Source organism: Prionailurus bengalensis, chromosome A1 (genome assembly GCF_016509475.1).
Source record: "Prionailurus bengalensis isolate Pbe53 chromosome A1, Fcat_Pben_1.1_paternal_pri, whole genome shotgun sequence".
In the NCBI taxonomy this organism is placed as follows: domain Eukaryota; kingdom Metazoa; phylum Chordata; class Mammalia; order Carnivora; family Felidae; genus Prionailurus; species Prionailurus bengalensis.
The window spans coordinates 72,139,906-72,166,644 of record NC_057343.1 but is presented as its reverse complement, the minus strand read 5'-3'; the positions used below and the strand labels follow the sequence as shown (position 1 = coordinate 72,166,644).

Sequence of the window (26,739 nt, the reverse complement as noted above, 5' to 3'; positions counted from 1 at the left end):
CATTTTGCACTGATCATTTTAACAATTTTGTGGAAGTAACATCTAAGGACATTTATTTCCAAAACACATTTATGCCTAGGATGAGTTCCATCCATTTGGAATCCATTGCTGGCTTCAACTAGTGGGGAGTGAACTTGGAGGAGGGGAACGGATGACTGCTCTGTCTCCCCCTCCCACCTTTCCCTTGAAGTAGCATCTTGAGATCCTTTTCTCTGTAGGTGGTAAAGAGTAATTTATGGTCAGAACAGAGAGTGTAATTGATGTGTGCTGTGCCCATCACTTCACAATTCTCCTTCAAAAAACTCTGGTGGATGTTCTAGTGATTCCTTCTGTTGTTGTTTAGCAGAAAATAAACCGCTGCTCCAAAGAGACTATTCTTTCTCACAAAGAGAGAGAGAGAGAGAGAGAGAGAATAAAAGGTTATTGAGAAAATAATGGAGGTGGGGGAAACAAATGTGTTTCCTGAGAAAGAAGACTATTTAAGGTAGTTGATTCCCTTTAAGCATATGTGTTTAGGGAATTAGATTAGTAATTTCTTAGAATAAGCTTTGTTTTTAAAGCTTATTTATTTATTTTGAGAGAGAGAGCACGAGCAGAGGAGAGGGAGAGAGAGAGAGAGAGAGAGAGAGAGAGAGAAAGAGAAATGAGAATTCCAAGCATGCTCTGCACTGTCAGTGCAGAGCCTGATGCGAGACTCAGTCTCACAAACCATGAGATCATGCGTGACCTAAGCCAAAATCAGGAGTTGGTCGCTCAACCTCCCGAGCCACCCAGGCACCCCCAAAATAAGTTTTAAGTTTACCTGTTAAATTGGTTCATAATTCTACTAACTTTAGCCCCAGTTCACCTATACACATGCAATAATGATTTTGCCTTGTTTTGTTTTGTTTTTTTAAGTACTGAAGGCACAGGGTCCAGGAAGGAACCACCAAATTTGACCTAGCTTCTTAATTTATCCTCTTGCATCATATGGGACATCGGAAATGTTGCCTAGTTCCAGAAGCTCTTTGTTGCTCAGCTTTCTTTTTGCTTGAGTGAAATATGTGGTGACATAGCACCCAAAAATGATTGCAATTTTGTTTATTTCAGATTTTATAAAGCTTAAACTAGTAAAGTATTATTATTCCTGTTAAGGTTGGAGAGGGGATTTTTTTTTTCCCATGAAAACTATAGTGGACTAATTGGGACCAAAATACCCACTGATCTATTCAATGCCTACATGGTTTGAGGGGGGTTAGGAGTAAGTGAATTAATAAGGGCTCACAAAGTGTGATCATTGTAACCTTACTTGTATGGATTGAGCACCTTACAAGTCTTGTCAATATGCTTGATGCTAAACTAAGTGCATTAGTGAGATTTTATGACTTATCCTAATACTGCCAGGCTAAATCCTCTTTACTGATGACATTTCTCTGCTACTTCTGGTACCTTTTCCCAATTGATGACTTAAAAAAAAAAAAAACACAGCCTTTATCACTAATTTAATGTTGAGTAGGATTTTTTTTTTTTTGAGAAGTCTGAAAATAGCTATTTTAATTACTTCTCACTTTCCAGGATCCTTACCCTGGGCCTAGGATTTCTCATTATCCCATTTCTCCCTGCAAGTAACTTGTTCTTCCGAGTGGGCTTTGTGGTTGCAGAAAGAGTCCTGTACCTCCCCAGTGCTGGGTACTGCATGCTGCTGACTTTCGGATTCGGAGCGCTCAGTAAACACACTAAGAAAAAGGTATTGGCCCAGGGTGGTGTGCCATTCATACCCAAGACGACTGGCTAAACCTTCCTAATGACATTTATGGTATCTCTCTGTTCCTAAGAAATTGATTGCTACTGTCGTACTGGGAATTCTATTCATAAACATGCTGAGGTGCATGATTCGCAGTGGCGAGTGGCGAAACGAAGAACAGCTTTTTAGAAGTGCCCTGTCTGTGTGTCCTCTCAACGCCAAGGTATGTTGACTGCCATGTTTCCTGAGAAAGACCTTCCTAGCATATACTTTAAGTTGAACAGCTGAATAAGAAGAAGGTCCCTTTACCTTCATGCAGAAGCTAGCATAAGACCATGACCAAATACTCGGGTTTTTCTTTGGTTTTGTTAATGATTTTGATAAATTCATTACGCTTCCAGTTGGCCAAAATAATTCAAAAGAACTCATTAAAACCAGACAGCGTCAGTGAAACTGCAGGTTACTTAAATGACGTTTTGCCCATCTTCCAGTTGGTCCAGTCACCCACTGAAATGGTAGCAGTGAGGTGGACGCACACATCCAGACTGTGGTTGGGGGAGGGGCAGAGTTTGAACCTCAGAACACGTGCCCAGGCCACCGCCTCAAGTCTTCCTCCGGTCTGTAACTTGAAGATGACTACACCAGTGAACAGGCAGCACTTTGGTTCAGGAAGTTTAAATTATACCGTCTGATGTGCAGTATTACACATTTCTGTTGCCTGTGGCTTCTCTGCTTGTGATTCCTTTTGTCAGATTAGGTAAAAATAAATGTGTAGGCTTGAAAATTGGCAGTGTTTTTGTTGAAGCTGTTTGGTAGGAATGTGTTTCACTTGTATTCTTGATGAATCCAGTCTCTTCATTTAACCAGCTGTGCCTTTTTGGGCAAAACGAAACTGCTTTGAATTCTCAATGCCCTTTTCCATCAAGGGGAGATCATGACTGTCTCCTGGATTTGTTGTGAGGCCTAAATGAAATATGGCATCTGAAGAGCTCTAACATGGTAGTTAGAACATGGTGGGTGCTCAAGAAAGGTTAGCTTTTTGAGGCTCGTTTTAGTTTTGGTTGTCTCCTTAAATGAGAAAATGCTACTTGGTCAAAATGGGAGGCCAAGGGGTTAGGTTAGAAGAATCTTCTTTTGGTATAGAGTATTCGTAAATAATGATACATTCTGCCTCGGGTCATCAGAACATGAGTTCCTAGATGCTTAACTGTGATCCTGTAGGGGGAGAAAAAGAGCTCTCTGGAGTTCTGTCTCATTTCCATAGTCTATATTTAAGAGAAAGCAGGGGCACCTGGGTGGCTCAGTCAGTTAAGCGTCTGACTTCAGCTCAGGTCATGATCTTGCTGTTCGTGAGTTCAAGCCCCACATCAGTCTCTGTTCTGACAGCTCGGAGCCTGGAGCCTACTTCAGATTCTGTGTCTCCCTCTTTCTGTGCCCCTTCCCTGCTTCTGCTCTCTCTCTCTCTCCCTCCCTCTCTTTCTCTCTCTCAAAAATAAATGAACATTAAAAAAATTAAAAAGAGAGAAATCAGTGATTTCAGGCAAAATTGTATGAATAAATCTCATGAACGGTTGACATCCTATTGTGATCCTGAAGTGAGGAATAATGTAAAAGGTGCTAACTCTTTGTCTTTTTCTTGGATTAAAAAAAGAAATCTTGTTCATTTTTTATAGTTAAGAGACTTAGATAAAAGAATGCATTCCTTCAAGCTTTTATCCTTAATTTGATTTGCTGACCTATCCATTTATTTCATGCTACTAAAAATAAATTGCCTGTGATTTAATTTCATAAATGTTAATAGATCTGCTTTATTTTTGCTTTTCTGTTTGAATAGCAGTAATTATAGCTTCTATTTATAAAGTTCTTCCCCACAAGGAGCTCAGATTTCTTTGTAGAGGCTCTATAATTAATCTCCATTATCCTCCCTCTAAGGTTTTTAGAGAGAAAGGTTTTATTTTCTTTATTTTTCCAAATGGAAGAAACTGAGGCATAGAAGGATGGAACTGATGTTATCTAGATTAGTAACTTAGGGGGTAGATAGAGACCTGGTATGATGTGCCACCCAGGTTATGCCAGTAAATCAGGGGGAGGGACAACCTAGGTGATGTTCACGCCTATACCTTCTGCCCTAGGATGTGATCTCATATGCTATAGGAAAGAAAAGTACGAGATGTGCACACACCACACATATGTAGTTTTCTTTTTTAAATTTAAGACATACATATACGACCTCATCTTCAAAATGGGCCCAATGGTGATCATCCTTTCTAAGAAAATTTTTCAGGATTACCATTCAGTCTGAGCAAGATGGAGGTTTGGGGTTTTATTTTTGTTTTTTTGTCCGTTTGTTTGTTTTACTTTCCGCTCTAAATTGCAGTGTAGAAAAATCATCTTTACTTCCTTTTTTTTTTTTAAAAAGCTAGGCTGATTTCAGGGAAGAGACCTCATTTAAGAAGATACCAGTTTCCTTCAACACTGTTGCAGGAAATACATTTTCTGTATTGGTTTCCACTTTATATTCACTGTATACGAAGTAAGTATTTGGCATCTGGCTCTGGATTAGGCCCAGGATTACAAACTGAGACTCAATCTTTTTCAAAAGATGGCAGTATCCACATAGGCAGTGCCAATGCCCGGTCTGGAGTTGAATTATCCACATTGCCTTGCATATGGTAGGCACTCAAAATTAGTGATTGAATTGAGCCTTGTGGAAATCAGATTTCTTTACCCTACAATGGATGAGATACCAAGTATTTAATTATATTTACAGTCATTTTTAGTTGTTAAGGCTTAAAAGGATGTGCCACTTTGTATCAACTCTGAGATACAATTCTAAAGTTTTTTAACCATGAAAAGGATCATCTGCCACAATGCGGTATTTCCTTAAGGATGAGCCAGGATGGGCTATAGGATTTTTATGTGTTTAAAACATTTTGGCATCGAATGTTAGCAGAGAACTTGAAACAAACTGGTTTCAGCCTTGGAAAGTCCCTTCCATTGTTGATTTACAGGTCATGGGGCTACAGTGGACATCTTCATCTGTGGTTTCTGTGCTGGTTTTTTGTTTTTTTATGTTTTTATTTCATTTTTGAGAGAGAGAGACAGAGTGCAAGTGGGGGAGAGGCAGAGAGAGAGGGAGACACAGAATCCGAAGCAGGATTCAGGCTCCGAGCTGTCGGCACAGAGCCCCACCGGGCTCGAACTCACAGACAGTGGGATCATGATGTGAGTCAAAGTCGGACGCTTAACTGACTGAGCCACCCAGGTGCCCCTATTTGCTGGCTTTTTGCCTCCATCTATGAATCATAAAAGCTAGAGGGAAAGTTCGAGAACAAACAGGCTTTTTCAGTCTCTTACATTGCGTGGAAACAAAAATAACTTATTCTTTAAACACTGTTTCAAGTGAACTGTTTAGGAGGGCTTCTTCGGGGTTTGTTTTTGTTTTCCAGTGGGTTATCTAGAGATCTGTTTTCTCTTCAGAGACTTCCCTCCATATAACCAACCCATAGGATGAGGCTGGGCCGATGAGACTGTTCATATCACTTCTTAATTGTGGAAAGCTTGCCTTCTTGGGCTGGATCAGACTTTTAACCAGTTCCATGGAAATAACTGCAGTCTGCATTTCTGGAGCACTCCTTTTCTCTCTCCCCTGATCTGGGTGGCTCTCCCTGGCATTCTGGGTGTCTAACAGAACCCCATGTATACTGCAGAGGGCAGTTGAACTCTTTGTCTGAGCTTCTTACTGAGAAAACAGAATTTGCCCAGAACAAAGGAAAGCGGCAGGAGCTTAGGGGCGGAAGAGGCAGGAGTTGTGCTGAAGTCTGAGTAGAAGCTGAATTTGTATTCTGGGGACCACAAGCACATTGCTCACTGGTGGGTTTGTGATACGATTCTTTTGTGCGGGGACGGGAGGAGAGGTAAGCACGTCCAGGCTGGGGCTGGGAGAGGCACAAAATGAAACCATTTAGAGCACACTTTATAAAGCACATGCTACTGCCGTAGCATTAGCTATAATTTGAAGATGTTAATACCAATGAATGGGCAATAGTATGGCTCAGGAAGTCTAAATTATACCGTATGCTGCACAATAATACATATTTCTGTCACCTGTGATTTCTCTGCTTGCGATTCCTTTTGTCAGACAGGATAAAAATAAACGTATAGACTTAAAAATTGGCAGTTAAAAAACAAATCTCTGATACATACGTGCTCAAAGAATGTCACGCTGTTCCATACCCTTCCAGAAATATTAGTATTTTTAAATTTTTTTTTCAACGTTTATTTATTTGTGGGACAGAGAGAGACAGAGCATGAACGGGGGAGGGGCAGAGAGAGAGGGAGACACAGAATCGGAAACAGGCTCCAGGCTCTGAGCCATCAGCCCAGAGCCCGACGCGGGGCTCGAACTTGCGGACCGCGAGATCGTGACCTGGCTGAAGTCGGACGCTTAACCGACTGCGCCACCCAGGCGCCCCCAGAAATATTAGTATTTTTGAAGACATGCTGTAACTGTAGGCTAAGATTGGTAAGACAGGATATGGTTATATTTTCCAAAGGGTTTTTGAAGTGTTCCAATGTAATGCTACTTGAAATGTGTTCAAACCATTATTGTGTTTCATGATATATTAACTAGGGCTGCCATAACAAAGCACCACAGACCAGGGGCTTAAACAAGAGACGTTTATTTTCTCGCAGTTCTGGAGACCAGAAGTCCAAGATCACGGTGTCCTCACATGGTCTCTCCTCTGTGCACGTACAGTTGTTGTGAACGCACAACCTTAGCGTCTCTGTCTGTCTTCAAATTTCCTCCTCCTACAAGGACTCCAGTCAGATGGGATTAGGGCCCCACCCCAACAGCCTCATTTTCACTTAATTTCCTCTTTAAAGGTCCCGTCCCCAAATATAGTCATATTCTGAGGTCCTGGGGGTCAGGACTTCAACAGATGAATTGGGGGTGAGGGGTAGAATTCAGCTGTTAACATGCAACAAGAAACATTATTTACGTTATGAAAAAGAACAGATGGCATGAATGAGTGGGTCTAGAAATCACCTCAAGCAGTTGGCCCCGTCCTCACCCAGCACCCTCTTGGATGGGTGTGATATGGTGAGAAAAACACAGGTTTCGGAGCCTGGCTTCAAATCTAGCACCACATCCTCGGGTGAGATGCTTAATGATGCCGTAGCAACCCCTCAACCTGGCAGGGCTGCGTGCAGAGAAGACACGCGTGCACAGTGCCAGCCCTGCACGGGCTCATGGCACCCTTCAGCACGTGCTGGCTGCCAGGACCCCTGTTACCATGAGCTGTTGAACGAACTTCTGTGGCATCATCTCCTCTGAGATTGCTATTGGCCTGTACATTGGAAGCCTCTAAAAGGAGCATCAGTAAATACTTCTGATAATAGTCCCGTGGGTCTGCCATTCTGCTGCCCTGCTGTCATTTTGGGTCCCGGCCCCTTTCCTTGTAACTTGTCCTGAGCCCATGTACAGTTGAGAAAATGCCCTGTGCCTTCAATTCAGCTGACTTGAGAATTTCTGGTAGCCTTTCAACTATGAGTCCAGTTTCTTCTGGTCTCCCTTACCACCCTCCTCAATCGTTACAAATGCTCTCCTGAACCTCTCTACCTCTCTTGTTTTACAGTGAGACAAAATTCTCATAACAAAGTTAACCACTTTAGTTCTTACAAACAACATTAAAAATATAATTACCATATGATCCAGCAAATCCATTTCTGGGTAGATGCCCACAAGAATTGAAAGCGGGATCTCAAAGACATGTGTGAACATGCACGTTCATAGAAACACTGTTCACAGTAGCCAGAAGGTGGAAGCAATCCAAGTGTCTGTCCATCGATAGACCAATAGATGAGCAAAATGTAGTGTATGCATGCAGTGGAATATTCCTCAGCCTTGAAAAGGAAGGAAATTCTGACACGTGCTACAATGTGGATGACCCTCGAGGGCATTATCTACATGAAACTAGCCAGTCATGAAAAGACTGTACAATTATACTTCTGTAAGGGATCTAGAATGGTCAGACTCATAGAAACAGAAACTCAGAGAAACAGGATGGTGGCCGCCAGGGGCTGGGGGGAGGGAAAGACGGAGAATTACTGTGTAATGGGTATAGAGTTTCAGATACGCAAGATGAAGAGAGTTCTGGAGGTTGGTTGCACAACAGTGTGAATATACTCAACCCTACTGAACCATACACTTAAAAATGGCTAATCACTCAAAAGTAATTAAACATTGTCAACAATACTAAGATTAAAAACATTTTTAATGGTTAAGATGGTAACTTTTATGTTTAATTTACAATTAAAAACTAAAGAAAAGTCTCCCATGTGTTTTTCAGAATAAAAGGATCAGTATTAAATCCCTTTTTAAATTACCCATTTTATTTGTTTTTTAATATATACGTATTTTGAGAGAGAGAGAGAGAGAGAGAAAGAGAGAGTGCACGAGTTGGGGGAGGGGCAAAGTGAGAGAGAGAATCCTCATGGAACTTCATCTCACAATCGTGAGATCATGACCTGAGCCAAAATCAAGAGTCTGACGCTTAACCGACTGAGCCACCCAGGTGCTTCTAAATTAACCATTTTAAAGTGCACAATCCAGTGACATTTAGAGCATTCACAGAGTGGTGGGACCAGCACCTGTCTCTAGTTGTGGAATATTTCATCACCTCATTCTCTTTCTGTTGCTGTATTATTCCCTGGTGATTTCTCCAGCTTGTAGTTTGATTAGAGAGGTGGAAACAAGAAGGTCTTATGGGATCTTTTCCTCCCCTGGCTGGCTTGCTCCATGTGATCACATGACCCGTGGCTGTACCACCTCTGTCTCCCTGCCACACTGGTGTCCCCAGCCTGCTTCTGTCCTGAGCTCAGGTGGCCATCTTGGTCTCTCTTCTTGGATTCTCCAAGGACTTCGAAATCAGCTAGATTCCTATCCCCCCCAAGCAAGCCTAGTCACCAGTCGTATCTCCCTGCAAACCATCACATCCATTCAGTTCTGGAAGTTAGAAACCTCGAGTTCATTCTTGACACGCTTCCTCACTCTTGTCAATCCAACAGCAATTTCTGTGCCTTTTGCTTCCATGGTATTCCTCGAATTCCTGTGCTTCTTCCACGCTACCCTAGTACAATCTGCTGCCCTCCTTCCCCGGGACTGTCACCTCAGGCTCTCCCTGGACCCCTGACATCTGTCTCTTCCCCACTCATGTGTTTCCCACAGTGTGACTAATTTGTTATAATATAGCCTTGATTGTGACCCTCTGCCACCCTCATACACCTGGCTGTTGTTATGGGTTGAATTGTGTCCCACAAAAGACATGTTCAAATTCTTACCCCTTGGTACCTGTGACTGGTGGCTTTGCAGATGTCACAAAGATGAAGTGGTAAAGGGTGGGCCCTTCATCCTGTGTGACTGGTGTCCTTATAAAGACAGACACAGACACACAGGGAGAAGTCCATGTGAAGACAGAGGCAGAGATTGGAACTGCTCAGCTGTAGGCCAAGGAAACGCCAAGGCCTTGCCAGCAACTGTCAGAAGACAGGAGAGAAGCACGGAAGACTTCCTCCCTCAGAACCTCCAGTGGAAACCAACCTTGCTGCCCCTTACTCTTTGCCTGCAGAACTAGGAGGGAATAAACTTCTGTGGTCTTGGGCCCCCCTAGTTTGTGGTGTTTTACTCTGTCAGCCCTAGAAAGCTCATGTACTTACATGAGCTTTGTGCTGGCCTATTATTACTTCTGGGCAGAGACTAAACCAGACCTGTCACAGCTCGGGATTCCCTGTGCAGCCTGCTCTCCCATGCCCTCCCTGGTCTCCCTTGCCCTCTGCACTCCAGCGACACTGGGCTTCTTGTAGTTGCTCAACTAAACACACTGGGCTTCCTCACAGCACTGGAGCCTGCTATTGCCTGCCCTGCCTGGCACACTTACTCCAGGGGAGCCCCGTTACCTAGCAACCCCCTTCAGATCTCCGCTGCAGGGCCTTTCCCCAGAACAGCCCTCCCCAGGCCCAGACCAGGCACCACCTTGGGGACCCACCTTCCTCCACAGCCCCAGGTGCCTTCTAGTGACACACTTTCCAAAAGGGTCATTTGACTCGCAGCCTGGGCTCCAGGACTCGGGTCTGATAGGTTTGCTCGTGACTGTATCTAACTGCCAGCAGCACTTGGGCTGTCAGCATCAGTCATTACCTGAAGGAATGAGAGAGGGAGAATTTCATTAGTATGAACTAGAATGTTTGCAATACTACAGTAGAAGGTATCCTGCAAGAAAGGGCTGAATTTCTTTTAGATACAGGGCCCTGGGTAGCCAGTCAGTTGAGCGTCCGACTTTGGCTGAGGTCATGATCTTGCATGTGGGTTCGAGCCCCACATTGGGCTCTTTGCTGACAGCTTGGAGCCTGGAGCCTGCTTCATTGTCTCTGTCTGTCTGTCTGTCTCTCTCTCTCTCTCTCTGTCTCTGCCCCTCCCCTGCTCATGTTCTCTCTCTCTCTAAAATAAATAAACATAAAACATTGTTTTTAAATACAGAATCCTTGTTTCTCCCTCTCACAGCCACATGTGGTTGGATTTTGCATCTCAGCCCCAACAGGGGATGTGTGGATGAGAAGAGGGGGACTGAGGGTTTAGCAATAAAACCAGTCCCACTTTGTAATTTTTGAGTTCTCCTTAGTTAAATATCCTTCTGTTGTACCTGAGTGATATCATCTGCTCATTGCCAGCCTGTCCTTTGAATCTTATCTTACAGGGTGGGGGATTAAAGCATGACCCTCGCCTGCCCTTTGTAAGATTTTAGCCAAAGTTCTGATGGGATGGGGTTTTTTTTGTACCTTTACCTTTTGTTTTTGGTTCGAATCTGTGATAGGTCCCCGTGCTCCGAACAAAGAGGTCTATCAGCTGTTGGCCAAGTTTTTATCTGTATTTTCAGGTTCACTACAATGTTGGCAAAAACCTGGCCGATAAAGGCAATCAGACAGCTGCCATCAGATATTACCGGGAAGCTGTGAGGTACTGCAAGCTTGTCTCATTTATATACATGTCTAGGATTTACAAAGACCCCCGACTTTCAGGTATCTTTGCCAATTCCTGACAGTTTAGTGAAGACTATCAAGCTTTAACAGACAGCTTGGTTTCTTTCTCTGCTTCCAGATTAAATCCCAAGTACGTTCATGCCATGAACAATCTTGGAAATATCTTAAAAGAAAGGAATGAGCTACAGGAAGCGGAAGAGCTGCTGTCTTTGGCTGTACAAATACAGTAAGCATTGTTTTCTACAATTATGCTGCATATAATTAAGTTGCATATAATTATGCAAAGTGATGAGCGCCTGCATTCTGGGGTCTTAGCCTTTCTTTTCCTTGTTCATCTTTAAAAAAAAAAATTCTCTTCCAGGCCAGACTTTGCTGCCGCGTGGATGAATTTGGGCATAGTGCAGAACAGTCTGAAACGGTTCGAAGCCGCCGAGCAAAGCTACCGGACGGCGATCAAACACAGACGGAAGTACCCAGATTGCTACTACAACCTCGGACGTTTGGTAAGCGGAAGTTGGCTGTGGCTGCAGAAGAAAAGCTTGTGTTTTGGGGTTTTTTTTCCTTTTTATAATAAAATGACAGAAATAACCCCCATGCTAGCACCCTACTAACTAAACACCTTATAAAGTTTTCTCACATACGCTTATCACTGGAAGGTAGCTGTTGGATTTCCTTGTCTGTAACTTTCTAAGCTCTAATTAGAGAACAATTCAACTTGAATTACCCAAGTTTAAGTTATCTCAAAGGCAACAGGTTAAACCAAGAAATAAATTAGAATTTTTTAAATCCTTTGTGCCCTATAAAACAGTACTCCAAAGGTCACTTCCTGATAAACATCAGTTTTCCCTGTTTTTAAAACACGAATAAAAATGGAGATTAAAAAAACAAACCCATAATGTGGTTTCTGAGCTTCCAACTTCTCCTTCCTCCAAGGACAGCTCCCTGGGTCCCCAGGCATTTGTACTAACTGTTCTCCCCATAAAAGAGAGCTCGGGAGGATTTATTTGAAAGGGCTTTGAGATTGTCCAATGGAAATAGGAAAGAATGTGTTCCATAGAGACTTTCGTCTTTTAGTTACTGACTAAAGAGCTGATGACTCTTGATTTTCTTTTCTTATACTTTCTTTCTTTATTCAAATAAATATTACAACAGTAGCTAATACAAGAAGTTCAATAATCTTAAAATCTGAAAACATGTATTGACAAACGATGGTGAAATAGATCAGTCATCACTTCTGAAAACCCTCCATGAGGATACACAGCTTCAGCCTTAAAGCTCTGGATTTTCCTAATAAGGAAAAGAACTGTACACGTAATGATGTGATTTGATGGAGGTAGAACTAACTTCACTGTGGTGATCATTTCATGATATACACCTGTATCAAATCATCATCTTGTGCACCTTAAATTTACATAGGTTAAATGCCAATTACATCTCTATAAGGCTGGGAGGAAAAAGACTTACCTACAAAGAGCAAAATTCTTTAAACAAGAAAGATTATATTCTCCCTTAAGTTAAGCTTTTAATTGGGTTTCAAGAAACTACATATGTTCGTCATATATTCAGTTTGATTAAATGACACATTGAAGGGAAAATTTTTTGCTCATTTTAACCAAACTGGAATACATGTATAGTGATGTGACTTTTTTTTTTTGATAGAGGGAGAGGTGCGGGGGGGGGGGGGGGGGGGGGGTGGACGACAGAGGATCCAAAGCAGGTTCCACACTGACAGCAGAGAGCCCAACACAGGGCTTGAACTCATAACTGTGAGATTATGACCTGAGCCAAAGTCAGTTGCCCTGTATACTGGGGCACCTGTGTGACTCAGTCAGTTGAGCATCTAACTCTTGATTTCGGCTCAGGTCACGATCTCACAGTCATGGGATCAAGCCCCACGTCGGGCTCTGCACTGACAGTGTGGAGCCTGCTTAGGATTCTCTCTCTTTCTGCCCCTCCACCGCCCCCCCCACCCCCGCTCTCTCAAAATAAATAAATTAAAAAAAATTTTTTTTAAATAAAAGAAGTTTATATATAATTTTCCAGATTTTATCCAACCTTGTGCACAGATAGGATTACATCAAAGTTGTTTTAAAGAGATGCCTATTTATCCTCACTTTAAGGGTCTTGAAGACTTGCTTTTATGGAGTCCTTGTGTTATCAAAACAAGTCAGTCCCAAAACTGGTTGAACATCCAAGTCTTTCCACCCATCCTGGATTTAGGGAATCAGAGGCTCCATAAAAGATCTATATTTACAAAACAAACCAACAAAATTCCCCGGACATTTCAATACCCTGTTGTTGGCACTGCATTTGGGAAGCAGATCTATCTGAGCTTTGAGCAGACAGACTGATCAGCTCAGAGCAGAAGAGACTATTTGGGGAGGACAACCTAGAAAACATGAGTTGCTTTAAGATTATTGAAAATCCAGTCTTCAGTTATTACCTTGATGGGAATATGTTTGGTCTAATCTGCTTTGTGTCTGGACTGGGTAGTCATGATTGTGCACATTGCAGAGGCAGAATTTTATAAACAGGGGAAACAAGGTGGCAGGAATGTGTGACTAATGATGGTGACGTTCCACCTCTCCCACTGTGCACACATCACTTCAAATTATGCATAGGTCACTTTAAATGGGCAGATACTGCTGGTGTTCTAAATTTTAAAGTGAAGTGGCTCCTGTGTTTATTTTTCAAAGAATAGAAGATGTGTTTCAGCTATGATGTATTCTAGGAAGCTTCCATTTCTATATACCCACTCTAGTGTGGAAAAGAGGAATTGTTTCTCCCTGGGTGTGGAGGAAAGTGACAGTAATGTGACTAAATCTGTGCAACAGCAGGGCGCCTGGGTGGCTCAGTCAGTTGAGCGTCCGACTTCGGCTCAGGTCATGATCTCACAGCTTGTGAGTTCGAGCTCCGTGTCGGGCTCTGTGCTGACAGCTCAGAGCCTGGAGCCTGCTTCAACTTCTGTGCCTCCCTCTCTCTCTGCCCCAACCCAGTCATATTCTGTCTCTGCCTCTCTCAAAAATAAGTAAACATTAAAAAAAATTTAAAAATTAAAAAAAAAAAAAAAGAAATCCGTGCAACAGCAAGATGTTTAAACAAGGAAAATTGATAGCAGGCAATTCCTGTTGTCCCACATAACTTTCTCCAGAGCCACTTGACCTTGGCCACATTTCTGTTTCCTTCTACATTTTAAAATTCTGATCTAGTTACATACATTGATGTTGAAGCAGCTTTCTCTGTGAAGCCTGAAGATTCAAAGAGAGCTATTATTCTAATGAGAAGCTGTCAAAGAGGGATAAAAAAGTTTCCTCTATCCTCTTAGGTTCTTTCTTTGGGACCCTGCAAACCAGACTGACTACAGATTAACAAGAGAAAAGAAACAGAGTATATTAACACATGCATCATGCATACACATAGGAAAAATTCAGTGATGAGTAACTCAAAGAGACAGTTAGAACTTGGGCTTATATAGCATCTTAACAAATACATTTGTAATTAAAATACATTTGTAGAGAAGTGACAAAAGAAAGGAAGATGTTTTAGACTTCCAAGGGTGGCAAGCTATCAGAGGGTAAATGCATATAGAAACTAATGAAGGTTTGTGTGGGTCCTCCTTCGTGGCCATAGGGGGTTTATGGCAGTCCTTACGTCACTGTTTCTGCTTTGAGTCAGATAAGGGAAGCTCCTGGAAGGCTTCTTTCTGCATCTGTTGAATCTCAATTGTTGTTAGTGCAATAATCCTTATGTCAAAGTGGTATATTTGGGGAAGCACATTTTGATGCCCTACATTGTTCTCTCTGAGGAGGATGGTAGGAAGACAGTAAAACTTCACCTATATTGATATAAGTAGAGACCAAAAAATTCAGGCACATACAAAGCAGGACGGATCCTTGCAAAGTTAATGAAGTGAGAATGGGGGATGGGAGCAAATTGGGTATTTTCTGAGTACTTGCACTGGGCAGTTATTACAGGGATTACTGTTTTTATTTACTGTGACTATTACACTAATACCTGCATGACATTGTGTTTGATATCCATATGAATTCTTCTTTCATTTTTTTCTTCAGCGTTGAAGGTAGCTTTTTAGATTATTGTTTGCAAACTGAGTGTATCTGCCTATAGTCTTCTAGGTTATACTTTCAGGCTCTAAAACTTAGCAGTCTTTTTCTTTCCCCTAGTAACTGCCTGTCACTGCAATTCCTTGGGGTTTGGAAAATAGAGAATTTATGCTAAATGAACCCTTTGTAAGAGTTATGTCCAAAGAAAGGAAAATAGAATATAAGATTCGGGATTTTATCCATGTACACCAGTCCTTGGGATTCATTCCCACTTTCACATAGAAGATCATCTGTTGTATTAAGTGTGTTGAGACCTTGTGCCACTCTCTATGTGCATTGTTTACTAATTATGCTACCATAAAATGATCTTCCTATGTTCCCTTCTGCCAACTGCTCTTGCTTATTTAAAGATTTTTCTCTCCATTGTTGTTTAATTATCCAGCTTTTGCCTGCTTGACAGCTTAAAAGCATTAAGAGCTTAATCTTTAACAGCTCAACCAACACATTTATATATTGGTGAATAAGACGAACTTAATAACAAAATTTCTTTTTAAAAATCCTCTTTAGTCACTCTTTAGTAATGACAGAAATGTGTTTTGATTTCTGCACCCATATAAGAAGGGAATATAATGTAGTTTTCTTGTGAAATAGAAAATTAGGAAACGCTGGATTATTTGGGATACATTACTAGTAGAGAATTGCAGTAATAGTGACTGGAGGCATTACTAGAGACAGTTCATTCTGCAAGAACTGATTGTATCAGTCAGGAGCCATTTAGGAAAACAGAAGCTATGCGATTTTATTTTATTTTATTTTATTTTATTTTATTTTATTTTATTTTATTTTATTTCATTTTATTTATTTATTTTATTTATTTTATTTTTATTTTTTAGTAATCTCTACACCCAACATGGGCTCGAACTTACAACCCCAAGATCAGGAGTCACATGCTCTTCCTAAGCCAGCCAGGCACCCCTATGCTAAGTATTTTAAATAGAGAAGATTCAGTGCAGAGAATGGGTTAGACAACTGTTGGAAGGCTGGAAGATAGAACTGGTTAGATGACATGAACTGTGAGAGTGTAAGGAAACCCTGTAGCATTGGGGTAACAAACAAGAGGAAGTGGTGCCACCAGAATAGAAGGGCTCAGAGAGGGGGCTACCATCTCAGGAGCTACCATAATCTCAAGAACTAAGATCATGAAGAAGGACCACTGCTTCCAGCCTGGCACCATGGAGGTGGGCGGTGGGGGGTAGGGAGTGGGAGGAATTGCCCCATCAGATGCACCGCCAAGGAACAGGAGCAACAATGGGAGAGTGGGGGAAAGGGCCCCTCTTCAAGCCATCTGATGTCACCTGTGACTCCTGTTGGCAGAAGCCTAACAAGGGGCCAAGTGGCAAAGGACTCTGGGAAATGCATATTGCAGAGTATAGAAGGATGGGCATAGAGCTAAGAGGTAAATAATGTGCTCATTGCCTGTCTACTTTCTGGATGGTAGTTCTGGCTAAGTCACCATTTTCCTCGGCTTCCCTTAAAGTGTTGTTCACTTTGTATTGATAATCTAAGAAGGGTAAAGGTTGAGACAAAATAAAAGTAAATTTTGCCCGATTCAGTTTGTTGTTATTCTTCAGTAAATAGTAATAATAATAATAAGAAATAATAACCTATGTGAAGAATTTTGGTGTTGTGTTAATGAAGTTATGTTGGTTTGCCTGTGTGTTAGAAAGAATGTCATCACAGATTTTGCCCAATTAACTCAAATGAATGTCACTTGCTAGAGAGAATTGACCAAGAAATCAGTGGAAACTCAGATTCAGGCAATTAAATGTTGATATAATTAGCACCCTAAGTTATTTTACTTTTTGAACTTTTCACATCATTTCCTTGTTTAAGGGTGAAATATTGTGACCTGAGTTTCTGAGCCTCCTGAGAAATCTGACAACATCTTTAGCAAATGGATATTTATAAGGTTTCCATAATTAAAACTTTCTTTTTCTTGCATCATATGTCACCTGTTTACCATGTGGGTCATGAGAAAATAAAAACGTTTCTGTCCTCTAATGAAAAGACAGACTTGCCAGTAAGGAAGGAAATTGCCTTGACCTTGGATAAATTGTAACCGTGTATAGTTTTTGTAGAGTGAAAGGAAGTTCATTCAAATAAGACATGGGCATTTGAACGGAGTTAAGGCAAGAGGTTCACCTGCTAAAAAATCCATCATTTTCTGCCTCGGAATGCTTTTATTAACTATGCAGATTGAGACCCAGGCTTTCTGTGCTGTTGTCAGTGTTAAACAACAGGCCCTCTCAAAAGAAAGCAACAGATCATTCTCTCCTTCCAAAAGGAGGCAAACAGGCTTCAAATTGCCAAGATGAGGGTGCCTGGCTGGCTCCATCAGTTAAGAGCGTGTGACTCTTGATGTCTGGGTTGTTAGTTCGAGCCCCACGTTGGATATAGAGATTACATAAAAATAACATCTTAAAAAAATTGCCAAGGTGTTTCACATTGCCGCTTAAGATTTTTCCAAGGAGTTTACTGAGTATGTCGAACACACTCATCGTTTTCTGTGTAGCTTAGATGTAGGCAGAAACCACCTACTAGAACATTCTTCACATGGCGAATTCGTCATATGTAGCTGTTAATCACATTAAATATTTATTTACCCCTTTAAATAATACCTTATCAACGATAGACTATGTGAAGTCTTTCTGTAAAAAGAATAATGATTCGGTTTTTAATTTTTGTCTCTCTAGTAGTCTCAAATATGATTTCACACCTGGGATCACTAAATTATGAATTATAGTTAAGAGGTTGTAGGCTTGGGAGCTAGACTACCTGGTTCTCATCCCCACTCTGCCATTTCTAGATGTGTAACTTTGGGCAAATTACTTAATTTTTCTGTACCTCTGTTGTTTCATCTGTAAAATGGGGATAGTTATGTACTTCAGTGAGGTATTTTGAGATTCAGCGAGTTAATACGAAAAATTAGAAGTTCTGTAATTATAAGTTAGGCTTGGTAGGGGTTTGGTTTTGGGTTTGGTTATGTCCTAGAGGAAGCAAGAACATTGGAATACTGATTTTGGGGGGCCATGCTTTGTTTCCAGTACGCAGATCTGAATCGTCATGTCGATGCGTTGAATGCGTGGAGAAACGCCACCGTGCTGAAACCAGAGCACAGTTTGGCCTGGAACAACATGATCATACTCCTTGACAATACAGGTACAGAGAGGTGAATTAAATACATTGGAGGAAATGGAGCCATGATGCGGTGCCATTGAATACTTAGGAAACAGATTAGCGTGCTTTTTCTTTCTCTAGTGTGTATTAGTTTAAAAAAAATAATATGGGGTAATACAAAAATGTCTGTTCTTCTAGAAGACAGAGTTTCCTTTGACCTATTGAAACAGGTATGTGTGGGAAAATGACACTTTACTTGGAATTAGTGCTGAGCCAGGGGTGAAGACGGGTGCTAAGATCTCGTTTCGTCTGAAGTGTGTTATCTAGCATTGCCCGTCCCCATGCTAGAGGCACCAAAAGAGCAAAAATGGCTTCGGGGTTTACGACCTGTGAAGACCATGCTCTAAAGTTCATGGACTGTTGTCAAAGGAGATGCCCTCAAACCTACAGTCAGAGTCATGGGCTCTTCTTTTAGATAGGATGCTAACAGACTTGATGATGTGGTTCCTCAGCCCAGATCTTAGCTCCGTCAACCAGGAGTTACCCTGCTCCCCTACTTTTGAAAATCCAAGCAGCCCATAAGAAATGATAGTTTTAATTTGGCAGAATTTCAAGCTAGTGAGCCATCTAAGCAGTGCTTCTAATGAAAATACAAAATGTATACTTCGATATGATAAATACTCAGTTATTAAAGTGTTACTGTGGACACTCTTATGGTGCAGACTTGTTTTCTCCGATGTGGGTATAACTGGTATCTGGGAAAAAATTAAAACTAGGTTTTATATGCTTTTAAAGAATTTAATCAAAAGCTGTTTGTATATTATGTTAGAATTGCACTAGACTGCAGTATCTTTGCAATTTATGGGGTTGTGTGTGTGTGTGTGTGTGTGTGTGTGTGTGGTGAGTATGTATACGTGTGTGTTGTGCTATGTGTATGTGTGTTATCTGTGTGCATGTGTGTTATGTGTATATGTGTGTGTTGTATGTTTGTATATGTGTGTGCTGTGTGTGTGTTATCTATAGACGTGTGTTATGTGTTGTGTGTGTATATGTATATGTGTATGTTGTGCTGTGTATATGTAATGTTTGTGTATTGTGTGTATGTGTATGTGTGTTGTGCTGTGTGTATGTGTGTTATCTGTGCATATGTGTATTACGTGTTGTGTATGTGTATGTTGTGCTGTATGTGTGTTATGTGTTGTGTGTATGTATATGTGTGTGCTGTGCTGTATGTATGTGTCATCTGTGTATGTGTGTGTTATGTGCCATGTGTGTATGTGTCTGTGTTGTGTGTATGTGTGTGTGTGTGCTGTGTGTATGTATGTGTTATCTGTGTGTATGTGTGTTCTGTGTTGTGTGTATGTGTGTGGTGTTTGTGTGTTGTGTGTATATTGCATGTGTATATGTGTGTTATGCATTCTTCATTGATTTTCTTAAGTCATACCAGTACAATGTTAACATGTTTTTTTTTTTTAATTTTTCTATGTTTTCCTTGCAGGTAATTTAGCCCAAGCTGAAGCAGTTGGAAGAGAGGCGCTGGAATTAATACCTAATGATCACTCTCTGATGTTCTCGTTGGCAAATGTGCTGGGGAAGTCCCAGAAATACAAGGTGTGTAAACTGCAGGCCGTGATTTCTTGCAATTAATGCCAGCATCTGACAAAAGCCATAAATGTTACTTCTGCCCAGTTAAATTCAGAATTAGGCAAAAACAGTGGGGGCAGTGTACCAGTGTGGCTTGGTCAAAAAGATGGATTTGCCCAAAAGATGGATTTGCACAGACTTTGTGTCCTTTCTCATCAGAATTCATCACCATTGCTCAAATGTGGGGTGGGGAGGAGAAGCCCAGAGAGGAGGCAGTGATGCCCCAGCCCCAACCCTGGCACGAAGTTGTTTGATTTTGTCCCTCGTAGGCAGGTGGGAGCTCTGATTTGTTGGTGCGGTCTTCTGCACAAAAAAATTCCAGCCCATGGGGAATGCAGGACTGGTTCTTGCCCATTTAGAGTTTTTCCTCATCTAGAGTTAAGCTGTATGTCATCTGCAAGGCCCTGGAAGTGTCTGACCAGTGGAACCAAAAGATACTAGATCTAGGCTCCCAGGACTGGCCAGGAGTGACAACTGCGAATCAGAAGGCACACGGCACCCTGTGGCCTGAAGGGGACTCTGTGTTCCTAACATCAGTGATCTCAGACTTCAAGCGTGAGGCTCAGAACCAGTGAGGGAGTGTATTAGATACAAATGCGCAGATTCCTCCCTACAGGATGCTGTCTCAGTCGACAGGGTGGAGTCAGGGACTGTGCACTTGCAGCTAGCATCCTAGGTTTCTAACACAGATGCTACAGAAAACACACTTTCAGATGCAGTGCCTTCATCCTCTGTGGCAGCAATTTTTTCTTTCAGAATCAGGAGCTGTATCGAATGTTGATCACACCGGGCCTAAAGGAAGTGATTCATTCATGTGTGTTCCATGTTACTTAACTTCTCCTCTGCTCATCACATACCATTATTGGCATAATTTTCCAAAACAACAGTAAGATAGTTCATGCATGTCTCATTTTTAAATATCAGGGAGTTTGATGGCCCCGGTTAATATTTTGATGTTTCTAGATTCTGCTCCAGAGATGACTTTTTGAGGGGGTTAATTTTTATTTTTTATGGACTTACCGGTATAGAACCAGGGAAAGAAGGCAAGTTTTGTGGTTTTCCCTTCTACTGACCTCTCCAGGCATCCCCATCAGCCTGGGATGGGTTGGGAGTGTCCAGTGACCAGCTACAGCCAGTCATTTTCAAGATGCAGCCTATGTAACCATTGTATTGATTTTTCTATCACCCCACAGCCTATAAACTAGAACTCTATTAAGGTGATAGAACCCACGGTTCATTTGGCTTCCAGTTCATATCATTTTTTTTTCCCAGATAAAGTAGAAAATACTCCATAGAGCAGAATGGAGAAATGGGTTTCCTATTTCTCTACACATTTTGCATCCTAATTGTGTAGGCCAGGGTGCTGAGCCTAAGATGAGGAAACAGAAGATGAAATCCGAAATAAGAACCTTGCAACAGTTCTGCCAAAAGGAGGGACGTGATGTTACTCCCTGAGCTGTGGTGTCAGCCACCGGGTGCTTGCTTCATATATTGTTTTAAGTTCAGGATTTGGAATTTAGATTTTCCTCTCACGATGCTGCAGAAGTGACCCCCATTGCTGTTGGTCAGCTACTTCTAGCCCGTCCTTGAAGGGCACTGGGTGGGGACTCTCTGCAGAGGTGGCAAGGTAGTGGGGACTTAGGGATGGAGAGTCAGGACAGGTGTCTGCTGTCTATATAACTCACTTCGCCTAAGCCTTTGCTGTTCTGTATTATCATTAACTTGACAAATCTCATTAGTGAGCCTGGAGACTTCACGAGGGCAGAGCCCCAAGTCCCATTTTTACAACTCCTCTGCTATCCAGCGGGCTAATGGGCATTTATTAAGTGCCCAGTTACAGCTGTGAAATGGCTGAATGCTTCCCACATTTGGCCGTGAAACATTCAGGCTTCCAGATTCCCTCTTAAGACATTGATGTGCACAGTGATTTATACCTGTGCACAATGCCTTGTGCCCCTGTGATTATGGGGCAGATTGTCATCTGAGCAGCCCTGTTACCTAACAGCAGCCCCTGAAGCATCCTTTCATGGCCACCCCACTGTTACATAACCAAGATGGAAGCATAGAACCTCTCTTTCCTCCTGATGCCCCTTCTGTCAGTGTGCCATTTTTAAACTCGGGAACTTTGACTTAGTTTTTCCTCCCCCATTACCTCCCTCAGCCTCCTCACACCCCCACTCAAGGTTCAGGCTCTGCCTTGCCAAGAGCGGCAGCCCCCCAAGATGGTACAAGCCCTGCTCCTCTCTCTACACATGCCATCCTGAACACCACCATGTCCTCCAAACCTGACTCTGACTCCACGTCCTCCTGAATGGTGTCCACACTCATGGGCATTTCAAAAATTCCTTAAACGAATCCAGAGTCCCCCGAGAACTCCTAACTTGCTTTTTCTCTCTCCATCAGTTGTCTCTAATTAACTCTACTTCCTTTGCAAGTAGAGAAGCATTTTATTTTATTTTTTTTTTAATGAAATTTATTGACAAATTGGTTTCCATACAACACCCAGTGCTCATCCCAAAAGGTGCCCTCCTCAATACCCATCACCCACCCTCTCCTCCCTCCCACCCCCCATCAACCCTCAGTTTGTTAGAGAAGCATTTTAAAGTAGATTTAGATTCCCTGGACTTCCTATTTCTCAGATTTTAGATTAAATGGTAATATTTGAAAGTCATCAGAAAGCGTAGGTACTTAGAAACCACTCCAAATCTATGCAATCCATTTGGTTTCTTTTTTACCAGCATACCTAATATGTCAGGAAAACCTTACACTTCCTTGAACGAGTTTCAGCGACCACAGCTTGGAACGTAGACATTGACTCTGAGCTCCGGAAGTGCTGTTTGCTGACATCTTGTAACAATGTCTTCATTCAGTCCTTTTTGGACAACATCTCCAAAATATAAAATTTTCTCTGCCAGCTCTCTCTAAAAAGGTTGTGGCTTCAGAGCTGTTTGCCCAAATGCCCGGCCTGTTTCTCAGGAGTACCATGGGCCATCACAGGGCAAGGAAATTGGTCCTTCTACACTTTACAAAATGCACGATCCTAGATATTTTCCAGGAAGCCTGCCTGGAAAATTCACAGAAGGTGCAGCTAGAAGGAGCAAACCTGTCCCCCATCCACCAACTTTAGTTGTTTAAGCTTACTGTTTGATACTCACTAAAGCATGTGTGGCCCTTCAGTAGCACAAATGTAGACGGGTGTGAGTAGCTACCCCCGGCAGATGTCAGCAAAGAACAGTTCGGCATCTTTATCTCCCAGCATTATGGTAGAATGGGACCATCCAGGCAGCCATGGTCACATGATGATCAGGTAAAAAAACACTTGGCCGTGCCTTTTCACAGCCCGATTGGAAATAAGCACTATTTGGAGGAAATGCAAGTCTATACAAGAACCAGTTCACACACACCAGGGGCATTTGGTCATGGTCACATACAATCCTGCGACTGCTTACGTGACAGGTAGTTGTCTCTCCCTGCTTCTCTCTGCTTATTTTTTCCAGCTGAATGAGCCCCTTCTGGATTGCTGAGGGGTTGTGAGTCTTGGGGGGATTAAATTGGCCCCAGCTCCTACCTTGAGAATCCTAGAAATGAATTCATTGATGCTGAATGAAAATGACGCTTTTGTGGGTGTCCTCAACAGCCTAGCCCTTTCCTGGTCATTTGACTCTGGCTCATCCTCCACTGCACCCTGAATCGAGCTACTTGCTTCAAGTTGCAAACTTTCAGCCACTTCTGGGAGGCAGGTGGCAAACCTCATTAGCATATTCGTGCTCTCTCTGCAGCCACCATTGATCTCCGTTGCCCATCTTCCCCTCACTATTGTTCTGTCCCCTTTGCCCTGTCACACACTTCCCTGATTGCCCTTCAGAACCTCTTAACGGGGTATGGCCCCGCTGGCCTTCCCAAATGTTTCTGGGAGAAGGATGCAGTGTCACAAAACAATGTTTGAACAGTTTTAAATATTTGAAAACTGTACACAGCAAAACTGTGTGTTGCTTTTGCATCTTGCAATACCTTATTTTTTATATCATTCTTCAGGAATCTGAAGCTTTATTCCTCAAAGCAATTAAAGCTCATCCAAATGCTGCAAGTTACCATGGCAATTTGGGTAAGGAAAATTTTCAATTTGAATCATATCAAAAGTCCGTGTAAGTTTAAAGAAATGGGTGCATTCTGTAATATCAATGTAGAGAAAGTAGTTTTTAACAAATCTAGCCTGCATTGGTCTTTATAATCTGGTTCTAAGATGTGGGTTTTTTTTTTTAAGTTTATTTATTTATTTTGAGAGAGAGAGAGAGAGAGAGAGAGAGAGAGAGAGAGTGCAAGCAAAGAGGGAGCAACAGGATCCCAAGCATTCTTCGTGCTGTCAGCCCCATGTGGGGCTCAATCCCACAAACCATGAGATCATGATCTGAGTCGAGATCAAGAGTCAGATGCTTAACCGACTGAGCCACCCAGGTGCCCCTCTAAGATGTGTTTTTTTTAAAGAAATTATTACATTAAAAAGGTAGCAAAATAGTAGTCCTATGTATAAGTTGTAACTGTATGACCAGACCAACACCCAAAATTCCCCACTCAGTTTATCCCCTTCTTATGATAAACTTCGAGTTTCTTTCTTTGTGTGAAAGATCCTAGAATGTTAAACACAGAATTACTTTGGAAGTTTCTGGTCTAACTTACATCCTTTCCTTTATTCCATAGAGGACCTTCCATTATAGCCTGGTCTCCACTGTGTTCTTATGTTCTCTTAGGTCTCTGCTAAAAGTGCATTTACAGGGGCGCCTAGGTGGCTCAGTCCTTTAAGCGTCTGACTTTGGCTGAGGTCATGATCTCACAGTTCATGGGTTCGAGCCACACATCAGGCTCTGTGCTGACAGCTCAGAGCCTGGAGCCTGCTTCAGATTCTGTGTCTCCATCTCTCTCCGCCCCTTCCCCACTCACATTCTGTCTCTCTCTCTCTCTCAAAATGAAGAAAGATTTTTTTTTAAAGGTTATAAAAAAACAAAATAAAATTAAGGTGCATTTACAATTATTTATTCTCTAGAATTCCTTTTTCCATTTTTATATCTCAATAATTACCATTTTTAGAGTGTCATGTCAATGCTTAGAATGCTCAGCATGTGACTATGTTTTCACCAAATCAGTTCCCTACAGACTCTGTAGCTACTCATCATGAAAGTCACAAAGCAGCAATAGTTACTCTTCCGCCCATGTAAAAAATTAGTTTCACTTACAAAATCATGATAATAATCAGACACTTACCATTCTAATAGATTTTAACTATCATTTTATGGTCAGATCTTGATGTGAGTGCCCTTATTCTTAGCTAGCAACAAACAAGCTAGTATTTTGACAAAAGATGTAGGGGAATCATTATTCAGATGCTGGACTTGGCGCATGGTTGGGGCCCTGAGACATACCAGAGCCCAGCCATATCCAGCCTGACTTCCTGGAACTTTCATGGCAACTTTGAGAACCTTGATGTAATCTTAGTTTCCTTCTTTATGTAATAATGTTGCTGTAAGAAGATGGGTCATATCTAGTGATCTGCAGAACCCCAGGAGTAACGGGTGGTGGTTAAACAGACAATCACCAGGGAGTGTGGTTATTAAATAAAGTTTGCGGCACAAACAATATTATTTGAAACAATGATTTTTGAAAACTGTGTGTGTGTGTATGTGTGTGTGTGTGTGTATTGGCACAAGTGGTTGGGAATACTGTAAGGTATTCAGAAGCCTTTCCAATGAAATCTTTCTCTTGCTATTTCAGCTGTGCTTTATCATCGTTGGGGACATCTAGACTTGGCCAAAAAACACTATGAAATCTCTCTGCAGCTTGACCCCACTGCATCAGGAACTAAGGAGAATTATAGTCTATTAAGAAGAAAGCTAGAACAAAAGCAAAAGAAAGACGTCTGATCCTTTTTCCTTCATTTTTTGTTTGTGTGCATGAGGCGTATCATTAATATGATATGGTTGTGTTTGACCATTTAAAAGTCCTACATGTTGTTTATTTGACTGGTTTTTTTTTCTATGAAAACACGCAAAAAGACACGCAAAAAGATTACAGCACCAGCAGTATACTCTTCTTGAATGCTCGATGTGGTTTTTGCATTGAAATTGTATTTTTTCAGACGACTCAAATGTAAATCCTAAAATTCCAAAAATGAAATCTTTTTTAATTAAAAAGAAAAAAAGAGAAAAAAAAATTAGGTGGAGCAGAATGTAAAATTAAACCTGCATATGGGGTGTGAGCCACGTTGTACAGAGACTAACACTATTAAATGTCAGTTGTGAACAAGAAATCATAAATGGACTCCCACGGTTTATATAAATATCGAATATGTCTGTATATTAGAATTTTTATTTAATGACAAGAAAAAGTAAATTAAGATTTTTGTTTCTTTATCTTTTTTTAACAATAGACTATGAATTTCCCTTGTAAGGAAATATATTTATTTGTATTTTTATGTTTTAAACAGGGCAAATAATTGAATGAAGAATGGAAATTTTAACATCTAGTATATTTATATACTTTCCCGTCATTGGAAAACTCACTCCTGCAATCATTTTTGGATTCTCCGATTTGTGCAGCTTCATGACAAAGGAAATTATGTAGTATTCACATTCTATATAAGCTGTTGGTATTAATACTAAATTCAAGCCATGCTTTAGGCAAAAGCAGGCAGTCAGCCTGATGTTTTTGTTTTTGTTATATACAGTATTAAGAGGGTTACATATCTCTGTAAGTTGCTTTTTTTAAGTTTTTAGCTATAAGGCAGTGTTCTGTTCGGGTTAATGGAACCACAGTCATTACTATATTCAGGAAATGCAAGAGGTAGATTTTGTCTTAAAAAGAGCCACATAGGGGCGCCTGGGTGGCGCAGTCGGTTAAGCGTCCGACTTCAGCCAGGTCACGATCTCGCGGTCCGTGAGTTCGAGCCCCGCGTCGGGCTCTGGGCTGATGGCTCAGAGCCTGGAGCCTGTTTCCGATTCTGTGTCTCCTTCTCTCTCTGCCCCTCCCCCGTTCATGCTCTGTCTCTCTCTGTCCCAAAAATAAATAAACGTTGAAAAAAAAAAATTAAAAAAAAAAAAAGAG

At 41.6% G+C, this 26,739-nt stretch overlaps 1 protein-coding gene across 3 annotated transcripts in view; it reads left to right on the top strand.

Moving 5' to 3' along the window:
• TMTC4 (transmembrane O-mannosyltransferase targeting cadherins 4) overlaps positions 1-25,642 on the top strand; it is a 65,264-nt gene extending 39,622 nt beyond the window's left edge. For all 3 annotated transcript variants that reach the window (XM_043582574.1, XM_043582593.1, XM_043582583.1), the window contains exons 10-18: positions 1,555-1,726; positions 1,815-1,946; positions 10,660-10,739; positions 10,881-10,988; positions 11,124-11,265; positions 17,928-18,042; positions 19,499-19,611; positions 23,680-23,749; positions 25,411-25,642. In XM_043582574.1, coding sequence (XP_043438509.1) covers positions 1,555-1,726; positions 1,815-1,946; positions 10,660-10,739; positions 10,881-10,988; positions 11,124-11,265; positions 17,928-18,042; positions 19,499-19,611; positions 23,680-23,749; positions 25,411-25,559 — 1,081 coding nt within the window. In that variant the 3' untranslated portion in view covers positions 25,560-25,642. The remainder of the gene's footprint in view (positions 1-1,554; positions 1,727-1,814; positions 1,947-10,659; positions 10,740-10,880; positions 10,989-11,123; positions 11,266-17,927; positions 18,043-19,498; positions 19,612-23,679; positions 23,750-25,410) is intronic.
• The last annotated feature ends 1,097 nt before the right edge of the window (positions 25,643-26,739 follow it).